The 11,694-nt window shown below is 44.8% G+C and overlaps 1 protein-coding gene across 8 annotated transcripts in view; it reads right to left on the bottom strand.

Moving 5' to 3' along the window:
- The window catches only part of Tle1 (transducin like enhancer of split 1), an 89,968-nt gene extending 78,588 nt beyond the window's left edge, over nucleotides 1-11,380 (bottom strand). For 4 of the 8 annotated variants that reach the window (XM_026782165.1, XM_026782164.1, XM_005352651.3 and 1 more), the window contains exons 1-4: nucleotides 10,488-11,380; nucleotides 9,787-9,887; nucleotides 8,361-8,424; nucleotides 8,217-8,261 (exon numbers count right to left, since the gene is read on the bottom strand). In XM_026782165.1, the coding sequence (XP_026637966.1) occupies nucleotides 8,217-8,261; nucleotides 8,361-8,424; nucleotides 9,787-9,887; nucleotides 10,488-10,511 (234 nt within the window). In that variant the 5' untranslated portion in view covers nucleotides 10,512-11,380. The remainder of the gene's footprint in view (nucleotides 1-8,216; nucleotides 8,262-8,360; nucleotides 8,425-9,786; nucleotides 9,888-10,487) is intronic. The other 4 variants (XM_026782166.1, XM_026782167.1, XM_026782162.1 and 1 more) reach the window with 1 other exon arrangement.
- Nucleotides 11,381-11,694: the final 314 nt, after the last annotated feature.

Below are 11,694 nucleotides of genomic sequence, written 5' to 3' on the forward strand. Positions count from 1 at the left end.
ATAAATAAAAAGAGAATTTTTTTTTTTCAAAACAGATGCTCCAGGAAGAACAGGGAAACTTAACAATTGAGCTAGCTGTATTGTGTATAAGTATACACACACACACACACAAATATAAACTCTTTAAGCTCTTTATCCCATCTCTATACATAGGCAAACGCCAACACATGAGCTTTTAGCACTTCATCCTATTATCTTCTGATACATCCTAGTGTTTAAATGTGTATATATTAACTAAAATGAAACATTTGACAGTTAAAAAAAACTGTGTCTATAATCATTATATAATTGCAGTAATACACTTTAATCACCAATTCTACTAGCAGCTTGACTGTCCATAATTGACAAGCAATGGTTTATTCAGTTCACTTTAAAACACAGGCTTCAACAACAACATATTTTGTCCTTTTCTTTTAATCCAAATCTAAACAAATTAGTGTAATTAAACTCCTGATGAAGAAGCCTCAGTGGAAAACCAGGCATGGTAGCCTAAGTACCTATGAATAATCCAAGCACTCAAGGGAAAGGGAATTACATGGTGACTTTGCCACCAATCTTGGATGCATAAGACCCTGTTTAAAAAGGCAATGTGGAGGATTGGAGAGATGCTTGGCAGTTAAAAGTTCCTGCAAAGGTCCAAGTTCAACCTCATACCCACATAAGGTGGTACACAACCACTAAAAAAAGCAGCAGCAGCTTCTATGAACTAGTTCAGGCAGCTGTATGCTCCTGAAGCCTGGAAGCACTGGGATATTTAAAGTATAAACTACTTGTGAGAAGAAAAAGAGCCAGGCAATAACATGTTTTTAATCCCAGCACTCAAGAGGCAGAGGCAGGAAGATCCAAGTTTGAAGCCAGCCTGATCTGCACGAGTTCCAGTCCAGACTGGGCTAAATAATAAGACTGTCTCAAACAAGTTTAAAGAAATAAAAATAAAAACCCAAGCAAGTTAGAAAAGATTATCAGTGCTCAACTAAACAGATTTCATTTTAAATTTCAGTAGTCCATTATGACTACTCTTGACTCAGGATTTTCATCTGGATTCCATGGACATACTGATGAATCTCAATTTTTGCATAGGGTTACATTTTGTATCTGGACACAATGGGCACAAGTGATTGGTTTTCTTTTGCTGGTGTTGGCCAAGGATTGCACACAAAATTTCTGAGGATGAGGATCCAAAATGATTGCAACCATTATGGAACATGGAAGACTATCAAGTTTGTGATACATAACTCAACGCCTAAGAATGTATGTAAACAAGCTTCCAGCAGACTGTAGGTGAGCCAGAGTAATAAACAAGGCATGAGACAAAACACTGATTTGAAATAAGTGGTGTGACAGCCTACTGTGGGTTTATAAACTCTCAGGAGAGCCTTGACATAAAAAGACCCTGAAGGAAGCTGAGGGAGGCAGCGTAATGTTCAAAAAAAGTCTAAAATTTTTAACATAAAGAGACCAATTTGTCTGGATTAAAAGAACTGCAGAATAGAAAATAAAATCAATACAGCAAACAAAGAACATTAACAGGAAAAAAAATACTCAGAAGTGGACATCAAAGGTGATGAATGAGTGAACAGCAGAACAAGAGAGAGAAATTAAAGAAGACCCCAACGCCCAAGCTCCTGAAGCACCCACTATGTAAAAAGTCCTAAGTTCTAAATGTGGCAACATGCTGAAAAGCAGTTCTCTGACAGAGATAGTGTGTATTTTACTAGGGGACAAACTGGGTAAGCCAGTGAAATATACTGATACATTAGCATGTTTAGTCTGTGAGCAGGATGCACAAGGCATCACGGGTCAATACCCCGATCTGATCGCTATGCTGCTAAAACAAATTCAGTCAATACTGCAAGCACTGCAGAGGGTTACCTGTATAGCGCAACTGTGCTCCACATTAGCATGTGATAATCTCATCGCCTCTAAAGGATGATGAGCACCTAGCAGCATCTCTTGTTACACTGCTCCTTGGTGGGGCTGTTTCCACAGTTCTTCTATTTAGCAGATGAAGGAAGTTTCATTGATTGAAAATTTTAGAAATTTCCCTTGTTCTCCATTTTTTCCTACCAAAAATGGCAAAGAAGTACCATAGAGTACCTTAAACTTAAGAAAACCATTATTAGACCTAATATGAAAGTTTTAAGGGGAAGAAAGTCAACGCTATGTTCGCATAATAATTCTGTGGTTGCTTCAAAGCTGGTTAACAGTATGAAATAGTAATTCAAATTTTAAGTTTTAAAAACTGAAATAATTATGATAAATCACAGGTTACTTCATTACTGTATTAACATTTATAAAATATTGTAAATGGACAGTAAGGTGAGAAAGTTTGAAAATATAATTTTTTTAGTTTTTTATGATACCACATACAAAGCCCAGTAAAAAGCTTTGTAAACAATATGCAAATGAACATCCTATCAAACCAAAATAAACAAACAAACAAAAAACCTATCTTTTCCCTACCCACACCTATCGCCAGCCTCCCAACACATATACCCCAGCACTTTTTAAAATAGCGAGTTAGGTTGGCTATCTGCCATGTGTGGCCCTGAGTTCCATCCCAATGAAGCACTACAACACTTCAAAGCATGACTATATACGTTTTGTTCTGTTTTCTACGGAAAGTATTGCATTACACACTATTGCCGAATTCTCTAACGCTATTATGAGGGCTACTTTGACGGTATAAACATTCAACTTTGTCAAAAAGACAAAAGTGGTCATTTAAAATTGGATTTAAAAAGCACTCTAGCTGGAAACAAGAGCTTGAAATCCCAACATTGGGCAGACTGGAGCAGAATATCCTGAGTTCAAGGCCAGCCTCTCAAACAAAATCAGTAAGCAGTGGAGATGGACAGACTGACTGAGAAAAGTCTCCTGAAATGCCTCTTCTGTTTCCTCCTATTTAATCCACTTCCAGAAACCATAAGGAGGAAAAGAACGAAGACCCAACTGTACAGAAATGTAAAATGGTCCATGAACCAGTAACTAAATCTATATTTAAACACCACTCAATGGGGATTTATTTACTGAAGAAAAGTTTTTCTGTTTGTGGTCTTAACAAACACTATTTGGTGGAACATCTTAAGTGCTCTGGTGAAGGACTCCCCTCAATCTGTACACAGAGTGCTGGATCTGTAAACCTGTGCTGGTGGGGCTCCTGTACTGAGTAACAGACTTTAATTCAATCTCACCTTCAATTTACAAAGACAACTGGAGGGCCTGAAAACTTTTTCATGAGATGCCCAGTCCCTAATTATGTGACCTCTAACTATCCAAAGCAAACTCATACATCTCAGGAACTCTCCCAGGCCGTACAGTAATGTGGGAGAGAGGCAACTTTGGCATGGGAGAGACCCAGGTTCAATTCTACTCACCTTTGTCTGAGGCCACTGTCCTTGCAGAAACCACTCTCAGTTTCTGACACAGGCTGGATCATAAACACCTGTAACTCCAGCTCCAGAGAATCCAACTCCTCCTGACCTCCTTCTGCACTACTTACATACACACCTGCTCCCACTGTGGAAACCCCTAACATAAATGCAACTGAATATAAATCTTTTTCTTAAGCCTATGGGAACTTTTTTCATTATGTGTCCTTAAATTCCTAGCCAGATTCCACACTTTTCTTGCCACAGTACAGGCCAAGGACAGAAACTAGACAAAGGGCTGGAAAAGAAACTGTTAGATAGTACAAAATCAGCCCAGTTTGATTTAAGAAAAAAAAAATTCTGCAAGCTAATCTTGCACTTCAAACACCAGGCTTTAAACACAGCTTTATCTCATTGAACTTATGCTTGTAAAGGACAAGCCTGGATCATGAAAATGAAGTTAGGGGCCACTCCAATCTTGATGACAGCTACTCTCTTTGTACATGCTGATTAAAACCGGGTAGAGCTTAAATCTAAGTGCTACCCTCTGGCTAGTCAATCATTCATCGTCTGTGATGGGGGGCGGGGGCGCACTCTCAAGGCTGTAAGGTGTTAGCAACTCAGTAGCAGATCAGATGTCTGACATGTATGGGATCTTGTGCTCCTTCCAAAAAAGAATCTTGGGGCCAGTGAGATGGTTTAACAGGTAAAGGTGCCTGCCACACATGCTGACACACACACACAAAATAATGTTTAAAAATTCTCAAAGCAACAAACTACAAACAACATACACTTTTCAAAAAAATAATAAAAATAATAAAGAATAAAAAACAGAACGTGGCAACATATATCTGCAATCCCAGCACTTGGGAAGCAAAAGCAGAAAGGTCAGGAATCAAAGCCATCCCTCAGCAAGAGAATAAAAGCAGAAACAATAGTGAATTTTACAGGAAAAGCCATCCCTCAGCAATAGAATGAAAGCAAAACAATGGTAAATTTTACAGAAAAATAGGAAATGTTTCACTGCTAAGGGATGAATCCCTACCAGTTCCACCTAAATAATTCACAGGCATGCACACAAAGAATACTCTCTTTTCTAGGAAAAATTAAAAGCACGCATCCAAACGGTAAACGATAGTTTCACTCCAAAATTCATTTGATGGGAGACACTGGGCTTGTGCTGAAATACCCCATGATCACACCCAAAATCAGACCTGAAAAAACGGTTGTCTTTCCTTCCAGTGTCAGGCTGAAGTCCCAGAGCTCATCTTGCCCACTCTAACAGAAAGCAGTTCCAGACCGTGTCTGCTTGACTGCCATTCTCCCACAAGATTCCTGCCATGTTTCTTTTGTTCTTGAACACAATTTAGGATGAGAACAGTATTGCTCAATGGTATACAACTTTCTACCTTCCCATGGCTAGATCCCCCACAGATCTCAAAACACAGAAAACCAGTGCTGCTGACTTCCCTAGCTTACAGAATAATTCATCTAGCTACCTGTTTTCAATAGTAAGTTGTAAAGTTAATCAACACAAAAACAGTGAACTGGAGAGATACACAGCAGAAGAGATGCAGGTCAGGACACAGGTCCAAAATTGATTCTGCAACTGGCTTCTTGTTTCCCAAAGCAACCTGGAGGGTACAGGAAGCAGCTCTGGTAACTCTCTGGAACAAGCAACTACAGCTAAAGCTTCCATGATGCTGAGCCCTGATCTCCAAGTGCTGAGCATGTGTCAAGATAGAACAAGCCACTTACCCAGCTCAATAGGAGGCAGACTGCCATTGAAAAATGGTACAAAGGCGAGGAACACCACTTGCAGACACACACACCCTTTCTTTGAGAGGTGGTCTCATTATGCAACCCACACTGACCTCAGTCTCAACCCCTGCCTTACTACCAGACTGGTATTACAGGTATTTGCCACCACATCAGGCTTGTAGCGTTGGCCCTATCACCATGCAGAAAAGATAATACCAGCACATCTTGTTTCCCAAAATATTAAGGGACACACAGAACACAACAACAACAAATTATAGCTCATACACTGGGGACCTGCTCCTGAATGAAGACTCACACCAGCTTGTTATTTTCAATGTAATTTTCAACACTTTGGTGTTCTCAGAATTGCCTTGCTTTCTCACAAACAGGTCCCACCTCTCTGTGATCAAAATAGAATTTACCACCTACACGGGCAAAGACAGACAGCAGCCTATTAAAAAGCACTAGGGAAAAAAAACTGTCTCAGTAAGCTGCCTTTTCTGTAACCAGCCGAGAATGGAGGAGAGCAAGTCACAGGAAGGTTATCAGGAAGTGTTGACACAACATAAACACGAATTGTGGGCACCATACCAAGTTAGGAAACCACAATTAGACCACTCTTGATTTGGACGTACTTCCACTTTAAACCTTCCAGACAGAGAAGTCGGCAGTGAGATCCTGACAAAGCTGCTGAAAGCTGGGCCGGGAAGGCAGGAGCCACACTAGAGACAAATCTTACCGGCATTAAAGTGCTCTCCGTGCAAAATTCCCCCATTGCTACCCTTTTTTTATGGCTACCCTTTTTTCAGTAACAAAGATGTTGTCAGAAATGACAATGTTTTGTGTCCCCTGATGATGCCTTGCTAGCATTTGGTTATAAGCCATAAAGCAGGAATAATTTCAGCCTGTCAGGAGTCTCGCTAATGCCCAGTTTCCCCCCAGAGAGAATTCCTGTCAAATCTAATGAGAGCTCCAAAGGCCCTCTCTACAATATAATGAGCACTTAGGCCATGCTGGTGATCAGGCGGCAAAAAGCATCAATTTGAGCCTGGCTACACCCTAGGGGCCAGACGTCACTAGTTTTAATAAGAATTATGATCACTAACAGCACCAAATGACTCCTCAAAACTTATTATTAACGTGTGACACTCAGAAGGATGTTTTTCAAATGTAAGACCACTTTAAACTGAATTACAGCACAGCTTTGCACACCACTCTAGTGAAGGGTCTGTCAGCATTTACAATATAAACTAAATTTCAGGGGGCTTAACACTCTACTATGAAGAACATGATGTCTCTTAGCCTCCCACTTGTTTCAAATTACCGGCAAAATTACACAGTGTATTATTAATGCATATTGTCATACAAAGAGACAGTATATGCCCAAGACAGAACAGTACAGAACCCAAGAGAAAACTCTGTACACACCAGAAGTGTCTGACCCTCCTGGCCCCTTGCTTCTTCTCTCATAAATAAAAAGTCACCAGAACTCAGAATTAACACACCTCTTTCTGCTTCTCCAATAAGACCAACACCAGCACATCACAAGAACTAGAGGTACTTGTCCCCTTGTACAAGAGTGTGTGGGTATTAAATCCTTCCAGTTTATGTGTAAGAAAAAGCTCAGTGCCCAGAATCTATAATAGAAAAGAAAAAATGCCGTACAGAGTAGCTTAGAAGATGCTAATCAGAATTCCTACAGCGAGTTTACTTACATACTTAAATGGCCATAAACCAAAGCTGTTCCAGCTCACTATCATTGACTTAAAAACCTCAGCAAAGCAAGCTAGCCACAGAAACACCAAAAAGGAAAAAAAAAAAAAAAAAGCAGCACCACATAAAGAATTGCAAATGAGTAAAACAAACATTTTGTGAAAGGCTCATTACAATACTGAAAGGCTCTGACTTAGTGGTCTGACAACATGTATCAGAGAACAGATCTAATGTACATAATTATGAAATCTTTGATGAATTAAAAATCAAAGAGTGCAGAGTTACAAAAGCAGAATTCAACTCTGAAATGGATTTGCTTAATGAAAATCTTTGAATATAAGGAAGATCTGAAGGCTGAACTAATCAATTTCTCCACCATGCCCCAGCCGGTCAGCCATGCTCTTTAATTTAATGAAACAAGGGTCTAAGATGAAATAGCACATATACATCAAGTAAGAATTGTATTGTTGTACTTTGAAACGTGTCCAACTGTGCAACTTCATCTGATGATAATTTTTTAAGAGGCAATCGATTTCTAAAAGACTTATTGTACCAGCATTTTGATAAAGTGAATGTCAGCATATCTCCAGAACACTTGCACCCTGCCATTAATGCTTTCTTTGGCAGACAATGACTACTCAATTGAGGGCCCTTTGGGCTGAGCAATCATTTAGCTTTTCTTCTCTTATGAGGTCCTTAGTGTCTTGTTCCAGCTCAATACTCTTTTTATACACCATTATAGTAGCCATAAGTGTGAATTTTATGGGAACTTGCAAACTCAAGTCATTGCTAAAGCTTTCCAGTCACTAATCTTTCATGCTTTTAAAACCACTATGACTGAAGTACCTTCCGACACGTTCGTCAGCCATAAAAGGAGATTTTTTTTGCCTTCAAATCTGCATCAACTGAGAAAATTTTCGAAAACATGTTTGCTAATAAGCCACTAATCCTGAGTGTCACTTTACGGAACACCAAAGTGTAAGAGCACTCTACAGACATATGCTTTATTAAATCTGATTAGACAAACTCCCAAGTACCCCTCACTTTCCACATTTTATACCCAAACATATAAAAACATTAACGATCCTAAACTCCAGCAACCACAATATATCTGAGATCTTTAAAGGATAAATCTACCCATGTAGAAAAGTAAACTGAGCTCCGTTCCTGTAAACGTTTCCAGAGCACCTCAGCTAGTCTTGTAACCACCGTGAAGGAGCAATCCTTGCTGCACAGTATTAACACCAACCCGAAGAAGGGTAGAAAACAGCCCAGAAACACCCACCCCTACCGTACAGTGACTGAGGACAAAACCAGCAAGGTAAAATCATATAAACTGCTTTCTCAGCTTAACATTTAGCTAAAGCTTACCTGTTTGTGCATTTCAATGTTTAATCCATAGGACATTTCATAATACTGTAAAGAGAAGAACCAAGCATGGCATTAACTCACATGTTTGTAGAAAGAGCACACATGATTACATGAAAAGAAGAAGGTCCCATCTTGGATACCTACCATCACGTAGTGCCTCTGCATTTCTGTCTTCTCACTTGCCAATTTCTCACACTCCAATTTAAGACTACGAAAACAAAACAGGCAGCTTAGGGTAAACATTATGTCACTTGTTTAACATCTGCCTCACATATTTGCACTTCAAGCAAAAACAATTTGGAAAAGTAATAAGCTAGGAAAACATCCCAAAAGCTGTCTTTGTATTCCATGCTGGAAAAGAGGGTGAACAACAGGGAATATCCACCAACTACTGTTCTTTTTGTTCATGGGGGCATGCATCATGTTGAGAGAGCAAGATGGAGAAACCCATCAAAACAGACTGACTCCTCATGTGTCCCCATCCTACTTGAATACACCAAAGACTGTCCTTTGTACAACCATGCTCCAGCCCAGGCAGTCTTCAGGTATGAAAAACTTCACTGGGAAAGTCACTCCTATAATAACTAGTGCCTTTCAGAAACTCTGGTTTTGAAGCCCTACGAAAAAATATGACAGACAGCTACAGCAACGAAGTGGGTTGAAGTTCTGCCCCTGTTCAGTAAACTGTGTGTGCAAGTATGCCTCAAGTTCTGGAGATATCATCTGAAAGTAGATAAAAGACCAAAAATCAAAAAGCCACTGACAAAATAAAAAAAAAAAAACCTCACACCCAAGCCACCAAACCTTAAAAAGTTTGTCCTTTTTCTTAAGCATGACAAAAGTAAAAATCTCCTTCAAAGTCACTGCTTAGTTCCAATGAGTCAAAACCCCACAGAAGCAAAATAAGTAACCTTTCTGCATATTCACTATAGATGGGGGCATTAATAAGAGTTTTCACTAGCAAACCCATTGAAGAAGGTATCATTACATAAAGAACCCAGAGCCGAGGTCAATGTGAATTTGAGTCTATACCCCTGGCTTATCCAAACACCCCAGACTGTGAGCCACTCACGTTATCTACATTCTACCGCCTAATCACCCATGATGGGAAACTAAACGCATCTAGTCTTCCCTAATGGACTTTGTCTCATACAATCCAATTTCCTAGTATGGCAAACAGCAATTTCAACATGGCTTTGCTTTCCTGAACGCACACTCCAGGGTAGAGCCATTGATTGAACCCATGTTTTAGTTCAGCCTGTTGCAAAATAAATAAACGAAGTGCAAATATTGACGGTTCTCATGCAACTCCAAAATACACGAAAAGGGACTCCCTGGAACAGCCACAAATGCGCAAAGGCGAAACAATGGGAGGAGGAGGAGACAACAGAAGGGGCGGCCCAGAAAGAGCTAAGAAAGGGGGGTAACGTGAATGACAGGGCTTAACTGTGATTCCACACGCCACCCCCTGGACACAAGCACTAAGCACACAACCCAAGCAGCCTGGACGGGTGAGAAAGGGCCCCCCTCCCCCACAGGTGACCACCACCCCAAGCAGATCGACACGCACCTGTGATACTGCGCCTGCAGGAACTGAAATTCCTCTTTAATCCGGTCCAGGGACTCCGGGATAGTGAACTTAAAGGGCTGGCCTGCAGCCTGGTGCGGCGTCTGCAGGTGACCAGCAAGGGGGACCGAGGAAGGAGATACGAAGATGAGGACGTAAAGCAGAAAAGTCAAGAGGAGAGAGAAGCGGATGGGACATAAACAAAAAAAATAAAGTTAGAAATGGTGGAAAACGAAGCCCCAAACTCGAGCCCTCGGCTCACTTTAGAGAGGGAGAAAGCGGATCTTCCCGGGGCCCTAATTTCTCAGGAGGCTCAGAAGCAAGTCTACCTCCAACGAGGACCGTGCGTGCCCAACGCCCCTGGGGTCACCCGGCCCGGAGAGGCTGAGAAGGCCCAGGCCAGAGCTTCGCCGTCCAGGCCGCCCCTCCCCAAACCGTGCGATAAAGACCCCGGGGACCGGAGAAGAAATGCCAACTCCCCGTCAGCCCCGACTCCTGGAAGTGACCCGGGCCGCACTGACTGCATGTAAACAGGCGAGAGAAGGGGGCCACGCCAGAATCACTCCGGTCTTGGGACAGGCGCGAGGGGACTGCGAGACCCCCCGTCCGCGCGTCTAGACTTCCAGCAGGAGGGGCGGGGCAGAGGGAAGTGGGCTTCGTGGGCTCCCCAGCGGGACGTGGTCCCAGCCGCGCTGGCGACTCACTGGGTGCCGGCTCTGCGGGAACATCGCTCTGGCGGCAGCAGAGGCTCTGTTCCGGGACAGCTCTATCCTCCGCGCCACTTCCAACTTGAATCCCGCAGGGGAACGCGAAGCAGCGCAGCAGGCCGGCGCGCGGGGCGCACGGGATACAAGGCCAGGGCGCGACGGCTGCGGCCCGCGCCCTCAGGACCACATCGCGGGCCGAGCCGGCTAGTCTGCGCTGAGGGGGCGCCGGGTCCCACGGCGGTCCTCCACCCGGTGCCCCCGGCCGCGCTCCCTCCGGCGGCTCACGAAAGCAGGCGGGCTGAGAGTCTCCTCCCTGCGGCGGCGGCCGCGCAGGTGGCGCCTTGGCTACAACCCACGTAGACAGCCAGCGGCAAGCGCCGCGTCTCAGGTCGGGAGGTCACCCGCTCCCACGACGGTGAGCTCCGATTCACCGGAGGCTAGGCGACCGGCGTTGCAGAGTCTCCGGAGCGACGCGGAGCTGCGGAGACCAAAAGCGGGCTGCGCAGGGTGGCGGCAGTACGCGCCCTCCCTCCGGTCCGCGACTAGTGCTCGCGGTGCAGCCCCTCGGCCGCCCGCCGCTCCTCCAGCCCGGGCATCAGGCTGCCGGGCGCGCTCCGGGCTCCAGCGCTCCCTGCGCCTGCCTTCCCCTCCCCGATCTCGGCGAAGGGTGGACGAGCTCCAGCCGCTGCAAAGTTCTCTCACAACCCCAAGGCAAACGTCCACGCGACGGAGAGCGTGCTGCCGCTCGGCCTCCCTCTGCTGCGGGCCACGTCGAAGGAGAGTCCCGGCTCCTGCCCCGGGACGCGGGGTCCCCGCCGCTGCTCCTGCCGCCGCCCGCGCCTCTCGCGCCGCTTACATTAACACGCGGTTTCACACTCGCTAGCAAACCAGCGCCCCGCCCGAGTCGAGCGGCGGGGGCTGCGAGCGCCAGGGCCGCCGCGGACGTGGGCGGAGCCGAGGCCTCTCAGCCAACCGCGTGCGCCGTACCAACGTGGGGCGCTGACGCGAGCCGGCCACAGCCAGTGCTGGGCTTCGCCCCGCCCACCTCCCGCGGCCTCCGAGGGCTCGTTTCTCCGCCCACCAGCCTGAGCCCCACCTCCGCCAGCGCGTCCTGTGCGCTCTGAGGGCCGCGGTGCCCGAGGAGCTGCGGGACACACACGCCAGCCAATGGGGAGCGGTCAGACGCTGAGATTGGCAAGCCGCC

The sequence above is a fragment of the Microtus ochrogaster genome, chromosome 10 (genome assembly GCF_000317375.1).
Source record: "Microtus ochrogaster isolate Prairie Vole_2 chromosome 10, MicOch1.0, whole genome shotgun sequence".
NCBI lineage: Eukaryota > Metazoa > Chordata > Mammalia > Rodentia > Cricetidae > Microtus > Microtus ochrogaster.